The sequence below is a fragment of the Scyliorhinus canicula genome, chromosome 15 (assembly GCF_902713615.1).
Source record: "Scyliorhinus canicula chromosome 15, sScyCan1.1, whole genome shotgun sequence".
NCBI classification, from domain to species: Eukaryota; Metazoa; Chordata; class Chondrichthyes; order Carcharhiniformes; family Scyliorhinidae; genus Scyliorhinus; species Scyliorhinus canicula.
Window position 1 is genome coordinate 130025031 of NC_052160.1, and position 19482 is coordinate 130044512.

The window sequence follows — 19482 nt, forward strand, 5'->3', positions numbered from 1 at the left end:
GCGCAAAAAACGAAATTCTAATCTCACTTGCAAATTGGCTGAATTGTAATTCGAAGGTTGTACTCCCTCCGCCCCTGACTGGAGACGGAACCAGGAACACACATTGCAGAACGTGGGCGTCAGCCGAACTATTTTGCGAAATTACAAACAGAATACTCCAGGTGGGGTGCCTTCAGACCACAGTACAAGGCCAAATTCATTTTCTTGCATCAGCTTATGACTGTAGGAAGGCCCCTTGCACACTGCCAGACATTAACATAATGACAGCAGTGTAAGAATTATTACAATATTCTTTTTATTAAAAAAAAAACATTCTTAAACCATAAAAAAGTTCAGGTGAGTTGCACTATTGAAACCAGCAGCAGCAAACCAGAGCTAAACCTCATTCTTAACGTCTTCACAAGCTTCCCGTTACAGTTTGAAGGCCGTAGCTATGGACGCGAGTTAGAATCAACGGATAGATTAGTCGGAACCAGGCAAGTCTCTCTATCCCTCACACTCGCTTCCTCTCCCTCTCTGCTATCCTCTTGTAGCTAATGTTCAAAGTGCAGGTTGTCTTGTTAATACAGAGTTATACAATTGCCTTCAGAAAGTGCAGGCCCTTGTTGCTGGTACAGAATTGCAGCTTCACATCCTCTGGTTGACCGTTAGGAGCGGTCAGCAGCTTTTCCACTCAATAATAAGGCATTGACGTACCAATAATAATAAAAAATAAATCAAAAAGAAATACCAGGTTGGAGAAATTAGTCGCATGCAGCCAGTGTTACAGGGAGGTCCTCATCACTTGACAACTACAGAAGCCGTGCTGTGCTTCACCTTACATAGTCTCTCGTTGAATGGGCAGTTGCACTGTCCCACTCGAAAAAAAATTAACATTGCGAATGATAAGGTTCAGGATTTATGCTTTATATTGCAATGTCCCCTATCGATAAGGAATATGCGATGATTACTGAACATGTCCAGCGGTTCACCATGGTCCCCTGGGAGGTGTAGTCCATTCTTTAGTGCTTCACAGGGTATTAATTAAAAAGAAAAGCCATGCAGCTAAACTACAACTCCCCAAAATGCCACGCGCCTTCACGCATATCCCATATTAAGGTGGCTTTGCTCGCTGAAGTCATGTCTGGTCAAGCCAGTCTGCACGTTTGGGCGCTTTGCAGGTGTGGAAGTCGACTGTCTCTTGGCACTCTTTACACTTGACTGCACAGCACCAGTGGAACTTGCACTCGCACTTTGTGACTCGCGCCACCCGAGTGGTGTCATAGCCCCGGCCGCAGCACATCACTTCGCATCCATCTGTGTCCCTGGAGGACTTGTTGCACATTCTTCCCGCTGTGCCCAAAGACCCTGAAAGAAAGAAAAAGTGGGACTGTTAAGGATGATAACTGCACAGAGCCACACAAGGCCTTTGCAAAAGTTCTATGTTAAACAGAGGCCAATCCTACTCTCCCCTTCCACATCCGGGAGCAACAACTGTTCCAATAAGGTATACTTTGGCAGTTTGGGAAATCCTCTCCATACCTTTCGCGCAAAGTCCCTCACTTGCAAATACCTGAATTTGCTTCCCCACAGAAGCTCTACCCTCTCCCGCAGTTTTCCAACTTGGGAACCTCTCCTCCAGGTATAGATCTCTCGCCCTCACCAGCCCCACCTTTCTCCACCTCCTTTACATCCCATCCGTCTCCCCCGGCTTGAACTCGTGGTTTCCACACAGGGGTGTTAATACCGGCATCCCCTCCATCCTAAAGTGTCTCCTCAGCTGATTCCACACCCTAATCGTGGACTGTATGACCGGGTCCTCCGTATACCTCCTCGGTGCCAGTGCTGCCGTCACAATGGCCCTCAGGCTGGACACCCTACAGGATGCCTCTTCCATCCTAACCCATTCTAACCTCTATCTTTCCCACTATCACCTCACTTTCTCCACATTCGCCGCACAATAATAGTGCAGCAGATGCGGTAATGCCAACCCCCTTTCTGCCTCTGTAGTAGGGCCTTCTTCACCCTCAGCACCTTCCCCGCCCATATAAACTCCAAAATCGCTGCATTCAGTCTCCAGAAAACGGCCTTCGGAATGAAGATCGGGAGAGTGTGGAATACAAATAGGGATCTTGGCAGGACATTCATTTTTCCCACCTAGACCCTCCCCGTCAGGTCAGGTGTAATGTATGCCATCTCCTAAAGTCCTCCTTTATCTCCTCCACCAACTTTTTTTAGATTCCATTTGTCTATCATTGCCCACTCTCCTGTCACCTGGACCCCCAAACACCTAAACCTATCCCTGGCTACCCTAAATGGTAACACCCCCAAATTGGCTCCCCTCCTCATTCACCTGAAACGCCTCGCTTTTTCCCCACATTCAACTTATAGCCCGAGAAGGCACTGAACCTCTCAAATAAGCCCATAGTTTCATAATCTCATCTTTAATAATGGACTCTAAAATCTTACCAAGTCAGGCTAACCGGCCTATAATGTCCCATCTACTGCCTCCCTTCCTTCTTAGACAAGGGTGTTACATTAGCCATTTTCTAGTCCTCTGGGGCCCTTCCTGCCTCCAATGATTTCTGAAAGATCACCACCAATGCCTCCACAATCTACCAGCTATCTCCTTTAGAGATAGTCCATCTGGTCCAGGTTATTTATCCACCTTCAGATCTTTCAGTTTCCCCAGAACCTTCTCCTTAGTGATGGCCACTACATTCACCTCTATCCCTGATTCTCCTGAAGTTCTGATGTCCCACTAATGTATTCCCCGTGAAGACTGATGGAAAGTAACTATTCAATTTCTCTGCCATTTCTTTGTTTCCTATTACTACTTCTCCAGCCTCATTTTCCAGTGGTCCCATACCTATTCTTACCTCTCTTACCCTTTATATATTGAAAAAAACTCTTGCCATATTCTTTTATGTTACGAGCTAGCTTGCACTCAAATTTCATCATCTCCCCCCCCCCCCCCCCCCCCTCCCCCCCCCCATTGCTTTTTTAGTTGTACTCTACTCACTTTAAAGGCTTCCCAATCCCTGGCTCCCCACTAATCCTCGCCACTTTGTATATTTTTTCTTTTGCTTTTATTCTGTCCCTGACTTCCCTCGTCAGCCATGGATGCCTTGTCCTCCCCTTGGCATGTTTCCTCCTCCTGGGATGAATTTCTGTTGTGCCTCCCGAATAACCCCCAAAAACTCCACACGGACAGTGACCCAGAGCCGGGATCGAACCTGGGACCTCGGGGCCGTGAGGCAGCAGTGCTACCCACTGCGCCGGTACCATGGTGGTTAGCATAAATGCTTCACAGCTCCGGGGTCCCAGGTTCGATTCTCGGCTGGGTCACTGTCTGTGCGGAGTCTGCACGTCCTCCCCGTGTGTGCGTGGGTTTCCTCCGGGTGCTCCGGTTTCCTCCCACAGTCCAAAGATGTGCGGGTTAGGTGGATTGGCCATGCTAAATTGCCCATAGTGTCCTAAAAAGTAAGGTATGGGGGGGGGGTTATTGGGTTACGGGTAGTATAGGATGGATACGTGGCTTTGAGTAAGGTGATCATGGCTCGGCACATCATCGAGGGCCGCAGGGCCTGTTCTGTGCTGTACTGTTCTATGCTCTATGCGCCACCGTGCTGCCCTCAAAATATCCTTCATAAAAATATATTTTGATCTCTCCTATCCTGTACTTCAAATAAATAGAAATGCTTAGTTGAGTCAAGAATTGTTCCTACCTATCTATTTAAAATTTGTTTCTCACTAATTTCTATTTTTGTCCTATAGATTTCACTTAATTACTGTTGAAGATCTTGACGTTCAAACACTTAACTTGCTCAGGCCTCATGCGGAGTAACTTTATTCAGTTCTGGCTAGCACATATCGGGAAGGAATGGGTACAACGGCGATTCACCAGAATGATAACAGTGTTTAAATTGTAAGGACAGGTTGCATAAAATCTGCATGTACTCATGTGAGTTGAGGAAGGGAGCCCACCACCACCTTCTCTGGGGAAATTAGGATGGTGAGTGCCCCCAGATCCCAGGAACGGATTTGAGAAAAAAGGGTTTGAGGGTGATTCATAGAATTTACAGTGCAGAAGGAGGCCATTCGGCCCATCGTGTCTGCACCAGCTCTTGGAAAGAGCACCCTACCCAAGGTTAACATGATAAAATCGAAGTTTTTCAAATGGCACAGGGATACGATGAAACAATTTCCCCTGATGTGGGGAATCCAGAACACGATTGTATCACCTTAAAATTAGAGTCTGAATTAGCGCAGAAGGAGGCCATTCGGCCCATCGTGTCTGCACTTGCTTTCCAAATGAGCAATTCACCTCACCATTCGCCCATCTGCTCCCCGTAACATTGCACATTCATCCTTTTGAGACACATGTCTAATTGCTCTGTGAACGTTTTGATTGAACCAGTCTCCACAACATTCTCAGGCAGCGCATTCCAGACCTCAACCACTCGCTGTGTGAAAATGTTTTTCCTCGTTTTGCTTTTCTTCAGTTGCCAATTACTTTACATCTTTACATTCCCGTACCAGCCTCCCCGAACAGGCGCCGGAATGTGGTGACTAGGGGCTTTTCACAGTAACTTAATTTGAAGCCTACTCGTGACAATAAGCGATTTTCATTTCATTTTCATCTGTGTCCTCACGTTCTCGATCTTTTCACGAGCGGGAACAATTTCTCCCTATCTACTCTGTCCCGACTCACATGATTTTGAATAACTCGATCAGATCACCTCCCAGCCTTCTCTTCTTCAAGGAAAGCAGCCCCAACTTCTCCAATATATCTTCAGAACTGAAATTCCGCATCCCTGGAAACATGCTCGTGCATTTTATTCTGCACTCTCTCTAGCGCCTTCACACCCTTCCTAAAGTGCGGCACCCAGAACTCTGCACAATACGTCAGCTGAGGCCAAATCAGTGCCTTTTACATGGGGCAGCAGAACCTCCTTGTTCTTGTACTGTCTTCCCCTATTATTAAAGCCTAGGATGCTGTTTACTTTGTTAACCACTCTCCCAACTCATCCTGCTACCTTCAATTACCTATGGACAGATAGACCCAGGTCCCTCTACAACCCCTTTTGATTTTTATCCTTTAGTTTATAATGTCTCTCCGTATTCTTCCTACCAAAATGAATTGCTTCACATTTCTCTGCATTGAACTTCATATGTCCTCTGCCCTTTCCACTGACTTGACTATGCCCTTTTGAAGTTCTATGCACCTTACAGTTTCATGTCATTTGCAAATTTTCAAATTGGCCCCTGTACACCAAAGTCTAGGTCATTAATATATATCAGGAAAAGCAAGGGTCCAAAAACTGATCCCGGGGAAACTCCACGACAAACCTTGCTCCAGCCTGAACAACATGAATTAACCACTACTGTCTACTTCCTGTCACTCAGACAATTTTGTATCCAGGTTGCTGCTGACTCTTTTATTCCATGAGCTAAAACTTTGTTCACAAGTCTGTTGTGCGTCACTGTGTCAAATGCCTTTTGGAAGTCCACATATGCCACATCAACAGCATTACCCTCATCGACCCTCTCCATTGTTACCTTTTCAAGAAACTCCAGCAAGCTTGTAAAACATAATCTTCCCTTAATAACTCCATGCTGGCTTTCCTTAAGTCACCCACATTTGTCCATATTTTGCGCAAAGTATTGTTTCTAGAAGTTCTCCACCACTAACGTTAAACTGCTACACTTTTCTTTATAGCCTTTTTTGAACAGGGGTGTAATGTTTGCAATTCTCCAGCCCTGTAGCATTACCTCTGAGTCTAAGGAAGATTGAAAAACTATGGCCAGTTGCTACCTCAATTTCCACTCTCATTTCCCTCAGTATCCTTTGTTGCATCTGATCGAGACCTGGTGCTTATCCACGGTAAGTAGACAGCCTATCCAATACCTCCTCCCTATCGATCTTAAACATTTCTAGTGTCTGAACTACATCTTCTTTCACTATGACCTAGGTAACATCTTCCTGGATAAGGATAGATGCAAAGTATTTATTTCATACCTCAGCTATGACTGCTCCCTCCAATCGCAAGTCCCCTTTTTTAGTCCTTCATTGGCCCTATGTTAATTCTGTGATCATCCACCTGGCAAAAGACGAAAGTGGAGCCAGTCTGTCTTCGGCATCGGTTTATTCACAAAACCCAGTAAAATATAAGTGCAAACTATTTTTTCCTTCACTAGTTCCTCCACACAGATGGAAACCGCATCTTATATATGTGCCCAGACCTTTCCAATTCGTCTCAGCTGCTCTTAATCACAACTGGAGCGTGCACTCAATTGCCACAGCATTTGAAACGTTAAGACCCTCCTCCACCCTTTTACTTTTATATGCCCTTTTATGTTAACTGCCGGTCTCTTTTCATGCTCCCTCTTTGCTTCTCTTATTTGCTTTTCCATCTCTTCTCTGAATCTTCTATATTCAGCCTGCTTCTCAATTGTATTCTCTACTTGATACCTGTCAGAAGCAAACATTTTCACCTTTATCTTGATTCCTAGCTGTTTTTCATCCAGGGAGCTCTGGATGTGTTGGCCATACTTTTACCCTTTGAGGGATTATATCTTGACTGTGCCACTGTCCCTTCTCTGAAGGTAGCCCATTGTTCAGTTATCATATTTCCTGCCAACCTTTGACACCAATTTATTTGGCCCAGATCCGTTCTTACCCCATTGAAGTTGGCTTTCCTCCCATTAATAATTCTCATTCTGGATTGTTCTTTATCCTTTTCCATAGTCAGTCTAAACCTTATGATAGAATGATCACTGTCTCCTCAATTTTCTCCCACTGACACTTAATCTACTTGACTCACCCCACTCCCAGGAACCAGGTCCAGAGGGCAGCATGGTGGCCTAGTGGTTAGCACAGCTGCCTCACGGCTCTGGGTCACTGTCCGTGTGGAGTTCGCACATTCTCCCCGTGTCCGCGTGGTTCTTGCCCCACAACCCAAAAATGTGCAGAGTAGGTGGATTGGCCACACTAAATTGCCCCTTAATTGGAAAAAATAATTGGGTAATTTAAATTTTAAAAAAAGAACCAGGCCCAGCAGTGGCTCCTTTATCATTGAACAGGAAACATCCGGATGTTAAAAAATTTCCTGAGCACGCTGCAGGAACCATTGCCACTCTCTGCCCTTTACACAATTACTATCCCAATCTGTATTCGGATAATTAAGATCTCCCATTATAGCTACGCCATAATTCTCTGTAAACTTCTTGAAAACCCGCTCCTCTACTTCTTTCCCATTCGTTGGTAGCCTATAGACCACATCGAGCAATGTAATTGCATTTTTTTTTGTTTCTTAGCTCAAGCCAAAGAGATTTTGTCCTTGACCTCTCTGGAACATCCCCTTTCTCCACTACTGCAATGTCCTCTTTAATAAATGCCACCTCCACTCACCCTCTTCGTGTAACCATAAAACCATAGGAAAGTTATGGCATAGAAAGAGGCCACTCAGTCCATTGAGTCTTTCCTGTCTTTCCTGAACATCTTGTATCCAAGAATATTTAACACCCAGATCGGGGTCTTCTTTGAACTAGGTCTCTGTTATCACCACAACATCATGGGGTCAATCTACCCGAATGTGGACAGAGCCCCTTAGCGCGTGAGATTAGCCGGGTGTTTCCCAAAGCTCGGAGCACCGGGAAACACCCCGCTATCTAACGGCCATCCGGGTAGATCGGGGGTGTCAGCGGGGAATGCTCAGCCAAGGACGCACTTAGTCCCGTTTTCTGCCCACGGTCCTAGGGTGCCTCGTTGTTACATGTCAGTGCAAGGAGACATGACAGGGGATCTTGGTAATGTAGAAGCTGGGTACCGGCAGGAGAGACTTACACACTCAGCTCCCTCTTTGCAGTAAGCTAGTTAGCGGCAGTGGATCATGGAACTACACTTGACACATAACAGCACACCGTGGCAAAGCCATTGACACACACGCAGAGACACAAAGCTAAGAATGGTGACACCAGGTTACAAATAAATTATTTGCTCCCTTGATCGAGATGATGGCAACTAGTGCTGTGTCGGACTGGCTAAGTATCAGAATGGAATAACAATGGTTACAATCAGTGGTGCCATGGGGCTTAGTGGTTGCAACACACTGCTGAAGTCATGGGAATGTTATCCCCAGAAAGCAACCTTCCTGCGCTGTCACTGGGATTGAGGTTGGACAAATATCCTGCAGCTGGTGGAAATTCAGTGTGTTTTATGACCTTCCCATTTTACCATCCAGCTGAGAACTGGTTTCACCTCCTAACTAGTCTGAGATAAGAACAGAAATTCTTGAAATACCCAGCACGTTTGGCAGCCTCGGTGGAGAGAGAAGCAGAGTTAACGTTTCAGGTCAATGACCTTTCATTAGAACCGTTTGGCGAATGGATGACATCCATACACCCAAAGGCCTCATGTACAGTGAGTTGGCCCCTGGGCCATAACCACCCGGGCATCGATACGTCTGTCGCCAGGACACTGGCAAGCGAGTTGCACATGTGGTGACATTGACACTGAAACCTGGGAGACAGTCACTGACAGCCATGGCCTCTGGAGGCTGACTACTGGGAAGGGCATTGGAAGAGGAAGGCAAAAAAAAACAAAAGCGCAGCCGGCCGAGAAGAGGGTTTAGAGAAAACCGAGACCAGCGAATTGTATACTTTTTCAGCCCACTCTCTTCCTCGCCAGCAAAGCAGCACAGATTGGCATGACAGAGTGAGGCTCCTGAACCACAGGAGACGCTTAACACAGCGGGGACCACCACAAACCATCACCGTAAGAGATGGAAGCGTGCCACATGGTTGAGTCGTTGATAGGGAAAATTTTGTAGGATTGGATTTGATAACCTTTTTGATTAACATGCTTCATTTGTCTTAATGTTCTCATTAAGTGCTTCTGAATATTTGTGCAGACCCCACTTTGCATTTTTTGAAGGCTCATTTTCTAAATTGAAACAACGTGCGTTGAAACATTAAGAAAATTCAATAACCTGGAGCTGAAAACTAGCCTTGTGCATGTCAAATCTTTGATCTAATACATGGATCGAGTGATTCTCACTTTGTGCGCTAATCTTTACATTCAAAACCTACAAAGCCTGATATGCCAAACCGCCCCCCAGTGTGGTCCTGTTAACATAATGAGTCTAATTCTTGCTTTTGTGCCAATTTAACATAAGACGCAGTAAATTACAAAGGTTACATGTCAGAGGCAGTACATTGTGAACTCAAACTGCAGCTTTAATAAATTCGAGCAGAAGCCCTTCAAATATGCAGTCATTGCTAATGGTGCAGATGCACTGACCTCAGGGTGCGGAAGCACTGATTTAGGCGATGCGGATACACTGACCTGGGGTGGGGGGGAGCACATTCAATGATCAAGGGTTGCAGATACACTAACCGAAGAACGCAGACACACTGATTTAGGGGGTATAGAACAATTGATCTAGGGGAGGAGTGCAGATATAGTGATCTTGGAGTGCCGATACATTGACATGACAATACAGATGCAGTGATCTGGGAGTGCAGATATCACTGGTTCAAGGATGCAGATACACTGATGTAGGGGTGGAGATAGAGTGATCCTTAGGGGTAGATATAGTGATCTAGGGGCGCAAATACACTGATATGGGGAGGCGATTCACTGACCATGTGGTGCAGATAGACTAATCTAGTGGTGCAGATAGACTTATTTACTGGATGAAAAATAATGATCTATGGATGCAAATACATTGGCCTGGGTGCAGATATAGTGATCTAGGGGTGCAGATACAGTGATCTAGAGGTGGAGATACATTAATCCAGGGGTGCAGATACACTGATCTAGGGGTGCAGATACAGTGATCTGGTGGTGCAGATACAGTGATGTGGGGCACAAATGCACAGATTTAGGGGGTGCATATATACTAATGCAGGGATGCAGATACACTGATTTGGGTGCAGGTACACTGATCTAGGGGTGTAGATACACTGGTCTGGGGCACAAATACATCGATTTAGTGGGTGCAGATACACTATCGAGGGGTGGAGATACACTGACCGGGGTGGGGGGGGGGGGTACGTACAATGATCTAAGGGTGCAGCTACACTGACCGAGGAATGCAGATACACTGATCTAACAATGCGGATGCATGATCTGGGAGTGCCATTATCACTGGTACATGGATGCAGTTACACGGATCTAAAGGTGTAGCTACACTGATCCTTTTTTAAAACAGGTTGAGGGCTTCTTTACTTTCCTGCAAGCGCTGCTCCGACACGGGAAACATGTCAGTTTGCGCCGTTTGACTTTCCTGCGCTTTTGTACACTATGCTGGACTTCACTTGAGGCTTTTTGTTTTACTGAAAGCACGTGCTGCTTTCTGTGTACTCTTCCTTAATTTTTTTTTGTAGAAACTCCTGTTTTTTAAAAAAACTTAAGTTCCATTTTTTTTAAAACTTAAAGCCACACTCTGGATTTTCAAGGTTATTTTCTCTTGATGTTTTTTCTCTGTACGTTTCTAAACTTTTGACTGTACGGCCAGTTGAGGTCTGTTCTACGTCTGTCCCTCAGGGCCTGGCAACATCTCAGTATATCAAATGGGTGTATTCGCCCAAAGAGAGACATTCAGGTTAGTACATTTTTTTCCCAGATTTCAATTAAAACAGGATACTCAAAGGTTTCGGGCTAGTGGAAATTTTATCCTCATTACCAGATGCAATGATGCATTTTCACAACATTCATTTTTGAAAACAAAAAGGATTTATTAATAAGAATTGTTCTACAGCCTACAGCAACCACCTGGCTGTATCTATGCCTCTATCTAGGGTCCTACATGGCTCATAGAGGACTCCACCCCCTGTGGTGATTACCCACTCCCCCAAGCCAGGTGACCCTTACTCTGCTGTGTTGCCCTTAAAGGGACAATCACCACATTGATCTTGGTGTCCAGGATCATTATTTTAAGCATATAAAGACACCGATCTTGGAATTCAGATGTATTGATCTGGAGATTCAGATTTAGCAAGTGCAGATACACCAATCTGGAGATGAAGGTGCACTGATCCACATTGCAGAAAAACATGCCTGGAGATGCAGATACATTGATCTATTTGTGCAGATACACTGATTTGCAGATGCAGATATCCTGATCTAATCATGCAGATCCTAGGTTTTATAGCTTGTGGCCGCAAAATAATTTTCTTGCTTATTCTTTGGGGCAGTCACTCCCATAATCCATCCACAATCCATCTGAAAGCCTTATATTTAGGGGTGTGATCGTGGTTCCCTATTTCCAACTACAAGATAGTATTTAGGGGGCCAGGAGAAATATCCGGGAGGATTCTCCGTTCGAGTTGGAACTGAATCACTTCTGGTTTGCGCCGGCATTGGGAATGGCACACAGAAGTGATTCACTGTCCTTGCCATACAAATATATGCATGGAGGGGACCACAAGGGATTCCCCTCACAAATCCGGCTATCGAGCCAACAGTTGAGCAGGAAGCCCAATAGTGAGGTCCATCGGCTGGCTCCCCTCCCCCGCAATGTGAATTCTGCCTTCCCCCCGATAAGTAGGGGCATTCTACTCCCCTCCACTACAGGAATTACTGGCTCACTCTCCCCCCAGTATGCACTCACGGCTATATCTAGGTTCCTACATTTCTCAGAGAGGGTGGCCCAACCCCACCACGACCCCCCCCCCCCCCCCGCCACCAGATCCTCCATCGAACCCCTACCAGAGACCACATGAACAACTAAGAGTTAGGTGCTTTCACCTCTTCTTTCTCTCAGTTGAAAGTACTTAACTGCTTTTGATGTGATCAGGAGCTGTCAGTCATACCTAGATGTTTATAACTATTGTGGTTAGTTTCACAACAGGCTACTTGTGATCCATTCAAGCATGAAGGGAAATGAAATAAAACAATTTGGACACCTGTCTATCTGGAAGCTGTCAATTACAACCTAGTAAATGCTATTTCCCTTTGAAGTCTTGCAGATTAAAGGATCTGAAGAGGTTTAAAGCCTCGTGATGTGGCTTTCACTTTCTATGAAGTTAGAACTGCTACTTTCTAGACATCTGCCTGAGGTAGCAGCTGTAAGGGATAGGTGAGTGAAACAGCAGTGATTTTCTTTTCACTGTTTCTGCCTGGACTTCTCTTTAGCTCCCAGACAGGGCTACTGTACTTCAGAGGGCTGGTTTAGCTCAGTGGGCTCGACAGCTGGTTTGTAAGGCAGATCAAGGCCAATTCCCGTACTGGCTTACGCGAACAGGCACCAGAATGTGGCGACTTGGGACTTTTCACAGTAACTTCATACTTGTGACAATAAAAGATTATTATTATCAAGCATCAGAAAACCAAGATCAGCAGTGATGCTGTCATCATTATGTGTGAAATACTTAAAATATTTGTTACAGAGGCTGCAGCACGAACTGCCAGACAGGGAGAGGTCTCAGACATGGGGGGGGGGGGGGGTGGTATCTGGTGGGGAAGTCTCTGTTATAGGGGGCATCTAGTGGGGGGGGGTCTCTGATATGGGGGCCTCCCCATCCCTCACAATCCTGCCCGCCCCACCTCCAGCAGACCATCCATCAGACTTCCCCCACTATTCCTGGTCCCCCATTGGTGGTGGCATCGAAGTTTGCTCCCTACGCCCTGCACCAGCGGGAGGATGCAAATGGGTCACGTTGATTCATTTGCATCCCATTAACGGGCTGGAAACCAGATTCTCCATGTCTCCGTGATTCTCTGGGCCATGAGCGTGGAACAATACAAGTATTTGCCTGTGTGGCCCTGGTGCAGTGGACCAAAGGGGTACATATTTAACGTAGGTGCCCACAAAGTCCATCGGAGGGCTCCCCTCCCCCACAATGAAAATCCTGCCACCCCATTTCCACCAGACCCCCCACGAGATAGTCCCACCAGACCCTCCCACCAGACCCCCTGCAGCAGACCCCCCACCCACCAGAGACCCCAGCAAAGGCCCCACTAAAGGCTCCCACTAAAGGCCCCCACCAGAGATCCTCAAGCAACAACCCCCTTCAGAGACCACTTTGGGTCGGAATTGGAAACAGGCGCCTATCCCGTTTGTTCCCTGAGCCTGGGTCCTCTGCCGCATTGGGAACACCGCTACCGGCGATAGAGAATCCAGCCCACTATCTCCTCATTACATGAGCCGAATATTTGTGCCTTTTGCATGTATATTTATTCAATCTAATAAAGGGTAGACTGAGAAAACACTTAGGCAGCATACCAGATGTGAATCATTATATGGTTTTATTTCTCAGCAAGTTAAAATGCGTAACAAGTCTTCTCATAAAATTTACTAAATTCAATCAGTCCAACTTGTCTTTGCGTAATAATCGGTGAAAATGAATATACTGCCCATGCTTGACATCAGCCTTACCTGACGGAAACAAAAGGATTGCGAATGAACTCCCTAAATTCCCCTTTCCAGTCAAGCCTAAGTTTTCCCTTGCAGCTTTTCACTTTAAAACCCGATTGCTTTTCTGTGTCTTATCTCTCTCTGCTCATAGCCACGAGGGTCCCGGGACCTCCAATCAGCATGGGTATGTGATGCTTAGCAATTGGTCAGACAGGCTAACAAACAGCTTACATAGTCTCAGGTGAAACAGCCTCGAGGCTCAGTTTGTTAATATTTCAACCATCTAACATTTCTGTGTCTTTATTAATATTATGTGGAGAGACTTTCCTTTAGCAACCAAACGTTTAACATAGGAACATAGGCATTAGGAGCAGACGTAGGTGTACGTATGTATGAATGTATCTATCGATCTATCATCTAAAAATGATTCAACATTTTTCCTAATCATTTTTATGGCAAAAATATTGTCCTAACATCCTGAGGTGTGGTAGGGACATGACATAACAAAAGCGAGAAACTTATGGTGAGGCAGTGTGTACAGTTTTGCCCAGTTGGCAAAGGTCTTGTCTCTGAGTGACAATGCTCTGGGTTCAAGTCCCGCTCCCGCTCAAGGGGCTTGCACAGAAATATCAAAGCTGACACTCCGGCGCGGGGAGTGAGGGAGTGCTGCACTGTGAGAGGTGCCCTCTTTTGGATGAAACCGAGCCCCCCATCTGGCTGCTTGGGTGAATGTAAAAGATCCCATGGAACTGTTTTGAAGAAGAGCAGGGAAGCTATCCCGAATGTAGAGTGTAAAGTTGATCCCATAGGAAAGTTCACTGGAAATTGGCTGATACCAGGGATGTGACAATATGCTTATATTTAGCAAACTTCAGAAACCAGTGGTTACATTGCCTAGACGAGAAAAGGCTAAGGATGAATCTTAAGAGGAATGTTCAAAATTATGCAAGGGTTTGAGAGGATAAATATGTTATTCATTGTATCAAATGCCACTGAAGGAGACCACTTAGCCTGTCGAGGTTGATCTGCCCATTTGTTCCACTCCTCCTCTTCTTTCCCACAGCCCCGTAATCTTTTTATTTTTCAAATATTTATCATATTCCCCTTTGAAAGTTACAATTTAATCTGAATCCATCGCCATTATGCACAGCGCATTCCAAATGAGAAGTTGCTTCTTCAAAAAACACTTTCCTCATCTCCCCTCTGGTACTTTTATCAATTATCTGAAATCGATGTCCTCTTGTTATTGGCCCACCTACCAGTGGAAGCAGTTTCTTCCTATTTACTTTTCCAAAATATCTCTTGAGTATAGCTTGGGGGGTGGGGGGGTGAGATGGGGAGTGTGGGAGATTTGGGGAGCAGCTTCTCTAAGCTGCAATTCCACCTTCAGTATTCATGACCTGTTCAAAAAGGGCAGATCCATATCATATGAAGTGACTTGTCTTTCAACCGCTTCTCATGGCGCCACGAACGCCACCACACAACAGGAACTGCCACATCAAGGAAAATATTTTCCACTTAGAAAATCAAGAGGTCATTTCCCTCTACTTTCTCCCTATTTTATTCCCAACTCTCCTTTTTCCTCCAAGTCTTCCAGCAATAGAAACAATGGACAGGGTGCAGGGACAAGGCAGGGGAATGACATTGAGTCATGATGCTCGTTTGGAGAACTGCTGCAGATACGATGGGCCAAATGGCCTCCTTCTGCGCCGTAACCATTCTACGATTCTGTAATTCCCCTCACAGCCTCTGGGTTGACATCGAGACTCACTGTAAGGTCAACTGTGCTGACCGACATGCTGCCTTGGCCATTCACTTTGAGTGGAGAGGGTCAGGCTCCATGATTCAACAAAATACTTTTATTCCTTCAGTTCCAGGTGAAAGATTTAAAGTGACTCCTATAATATTGGCTTGCTACGAGCTGTGTTTGGCCCCTCTGGAAGGGGAGTTTAAGCTGACAGAGTTCAGTGATAGGATCTGCCATACGCTGTTGCTATGGTATGTTGCTGGGATTTATTAAGGTCCTGCAGACGTATCGGAGCAGCTGCAAGGTCATTGTCATTGTGTAACACGTCCTATCTTGCCACGGAAATGTAATCATGCTGCATGCATTGGGAAATTCAGTTCCTCTTGTATTTGGGCAGAGTGAATAGGAGGTGTGTTTAATTAAAGCAGCAATTGTGCAGTTTTCTAAATTACATTCAATAGATTCTGGAAACTTTTAATTTTCAGGACGATTAGCTATGATCATGTTGGAACCATAGGAATTCCATTCAACTCCCTCCACCACCACCACTACTTTACCCAGCCTACCCCAATCAAAGAAGAGTACTCGATGGGCGCCTTTACTCAGTCCATATACAATCAAAGGGTCGGCCCCAATTGAAGTATGGTGTCCAATTCTGGGCATTATACTTCAGGAAGGATGTGAAAGAAGTGGAGGGGGTGCAAAAACGGTTTACCAGAACAGTTCCAGTTACATGAATAGATTGGAGAAGCTGGGAATCTTTGCCTTGGAAAAGAGAAGGTTGAGAGAAGATTTGATTGGGGTGTTCAGAATCATGATGGTTTTGGGCAGAGTAAATAGGGCGAGATTGCTCCGTTGGTGGAAGGGTTGAGGGCCAGAAGGCACTGGTTTAAGATGATTGGCAAAAGAATGAAAAGCACCATGAAGAAGAACGGCTTTTTGCAGCGAGCGGTTAGGTTCTGGAATGGACCCCCTGAGAGTGTGGTGCAGAGACGGAGTCAATTGTGGCTTTCAAAAGGGGATAGGATGGAAAGGGTTAACTGGATGGAACATCCGGCATTGGCCTGGGCACCGGAAGCAACAACGGCAAAATCAGCTCTGTTGGCCCAGTAAAGCTCCCCTTACTAACATCTGGGGGCTTATGCCAAAGGTGGGAGAGCTGTCTCGCAGACTGGTCAAGCAACAGCCTGACATAGTCACACTCACAGAATCATACCTTGCAGGCAATGTCGCAGACACCACCATTACCATCGCTGGGTATGTCCTGTCCCACTGGCAGGACATACTCAGCAGAGGTGGTGGCACAGTGGCATAGAGTCAGGGCGGAGTTGCCCTGGGACCCCATAACATCAACTCTGGACCCCTTGATGTCTCCTGGTATCAGGTCAAACATGCGCAAGGAAATCGCCTGCTGATTAACACCTACCGTCAATGCCCCCCACCTCCCCCCATGTTGAAACTGCTTAGAGGAAGCTCTGAGGGTGCTATGGTTCTCTCGGTAGGGGACTGCAATGTCCATCACCAAAAGTGATTCAGTTGCAACACCACAGCCGGAGCTGGCTGGGTCGTAAAGATCGTAGCTGCTAGACTGGGACTGCGGCAGGTGGTGAGGGACCAAACAAGAGGTAAAAGCACACTCGACCTCGCCCTCACTAATCAGCCTGCCGCAGATGCATCTGTACATGACAGTATCGATAGGAGTGACCAGTGGAGACAAAGACCCATCTTCACATTGAGGTCACTCTCCATCGTGTTGCTAAACGTGACAGATTTCAAACGCATCTAGAAATTCTAGAATGGGCAACCATGAGGTGTTGTGGATCATTTGCAGCAGCAGAATTGTATTCAACCACCATCTGTGACCTTATGGCCTGGCATATTCCCCACTCTACCAAGCCAGATTGAACCCTGGTTCAATGAAGGGTGCAGCAGGCCATGCCAGGAGCAACTCCAGGCATACCTAAAAATGAGGGCCGGAATTCTCCAGACATTCGCAGTTGCCGGGGTTGTCTGGTCCTGCCGGCAGCGCACTCCACCTGTGGGTTTCCCTGTGGTGAGGGATGGCTTCGATTGGGATTCCCATTGACTGTGACAGGAACAGTGAATCCCGTCTCCAGCAAACGACATGCTGCCTCCAGCTGCCGAGAAATACTTGGATGGGTGGTCGTAGGCTCCCACCCGTGGTGTCAACCTGGTGAAGGTACAGCACAGGGCTATTTGTGTGTGCCAAACAGCATAAGAAGCAAGTGATAGACTGAGCTCGTAATCTGTAAAGTGATGGAATGAGTCATCAGTATATCAGCATTGCTTCGCTGTCGATGGGTCATAAATCCTGGAACTCCCTCCATAACAACACTGTGGGTCTACCTACACTTCATGGACCACAGCGGTTCAAGAAGGCAGCACACCGCCACCTTCTCAAAGGCATTAGGGATAGAACGTAGAACATACAGTGCAAAAGGAGGCCATTCGGCCCATCGTGTCTGCACCGACTCACTTATGCCCTCATTTCCACCCTATTCCCGTAGCCCAATAACCCCCTCATAACCCTTTTGGACACTAAGGGCAATTTAGCATGGCCAATCCACCTAACCTGCCCATCTTTGGACTGTGGGAGGAAACCGGAGCACCCGGAGGAAACCCACGCAGACACGGGGAGAACGTGCAGACTCCACACAGACAGTGACCCAGCGGGGAATTGAACCTGGGACCCTGGCGCTGTGAAGCCACAGTGATAGCCACTGTGGTACCGTGCTGCCCATGCTACCAGGGATGGATAATAAATGTTGGTCTAGCCAGTGCGACCACAGCCCTGAAATTAATTTAAAAAATAAAAAAATTCACATTGCTGCTGGGGTGAGCTTGCTGTACTCAATTTAACTGCCATATTTCCTGAAATTGTTACACTGGCTGTGAAAGACTTGGGGACGTCCGGATGGTTGGGAAAGGTTCTGTAGAAATGCACGTTTGTTCCCTTTCTTCAAGACTGTTAATAGTGCAGTTGAAGGCCTGGAACATAGCCCTGTGCCTGGATACACTCGGTTCTGTTCTTGGCTGAGGAATTTTGTCAGGGAATAAACCGTAACCTTTTCTCCTGCGTGTTGGAGATCAGCAGGCAGATCCTACACTGGGATTTCCCACTTACCCAGCCTCAATGATACCTGATGTAACCGTGGGAACACGGTAGCATAAGTGGGTAGCACTGTGGCTTCACAGCGCCAGGGTCCCAGGTTCGATTCCCTGCTGGGTCACTGTCTGTGCGGAGTCTGCACGTTCTCCCCATGTCTGCGTGGGGTTCCTCCGGGTGCTCCGGTTTCCTCCCACAGTTCAAAGATGTGCAGGTTACATGGATTGGCCATGCTAAATTGCTTTTAGTGTCCAAAAAAGGTTAGGAGGGGTTATTGGGTTACGGGGATAGGGTGGAAGTGAGGGCTTAAGTGGGTTGGTGCAGACTCAATGGGCCGAATGGTCTCCTTCTGCACTGTATGTTCTATGAACCAATATGTCCAGTGAGAGGAGGGCCACCTCAAGGTTGCAAGTGGACCTCACTTAGGGTTGATTGCAAAATGAATGGCAATGTGATGGGGCAGATGGAGCAAAATGAAAAAGGACCTGACACCACCTATCTAGCAAGACCATTTTCAGATCTTTCTGTAGAGGTTATTTCTAGCTGTAACCTATCTAATGATATTTCAAGATCCTTGAATGCATTGTTACTAACCAAAAGTATCCAGCTCTTAAAGGAAATGCTGGAAAATCTCAGCAGGTCTGGCAGCATCTGTAGGGAGAGAAAATAGCTAATGTTTCGACCAGATGACCCTTTGTCAAAATTTTGAAACTCAAAACATCAGCACTTTTCTCTCCCTACAGACGCTGCCAGACCTGCTGAGATTTTCCATCATTTTCCTTTTGGTTTCAGATTCCAGCATCCGCAATAATTTGCTTTTATCCAGTATCCAGCTCTTCCAGCCTTCCAATTCCCCAGTCTTGTTTCTCAAACACATCGCATACAAACACCAGCTTGGAAAAGGCTGCCAAGGACATTGTGTTTTGCTTTGACCATTGCTCACTGACTGTCCTTCACCTCTCCATCAGTTTGTTGACCGCTCCATTCTCTTTCACATCCTTCCACTTTGCCATGCTCCATCTCCATGGTCCCGTACTCTCCCAAGTCCTCCTATTTATTATCCACAGATCAAACCAAAACTATTCTTTTCAGTTTCCAACATCAAGCATCTGATTTTACCAACTGCAAGCTCCCTGGTTTGACATTGACTGGAACACATCCGGGCCTGAGCTGACCCTGCTCTCGTTCATCAGCTCAGGAACCGATTCTGCATTCTTTCACCTGCAGAACATTCATCTCCACTTATCCCCGCTAAAAATAAACCC

General features: G+C 46.3%; 1 protein-coding gene across 1 annotated transcript in view; it reads right to left on the minus strand.

Annotated features, from left to right (window-relative positions):
• Window positions 1–272: 272 nt before the first annotated feature.
• The window catches only part of wnt2bb (wingless-type MMTV integration site family, member 2Bb), a 72327-nt gene continuing 53117 nt past the window's right edge, over window positions 273–19482 (minus strand). Inside the window, exon 5 of the mRNA XM_038820722.1 lies at window positions 273–1347. Within this exon, the coding sequence (XP_038676650.1) occupies window positions 1118–1347 (230 nt within the window). The 3' untranslated portion in view covers window positions 273–1117. The remainder of the gene's footprint in view (window positions 1348–19482) is intronic.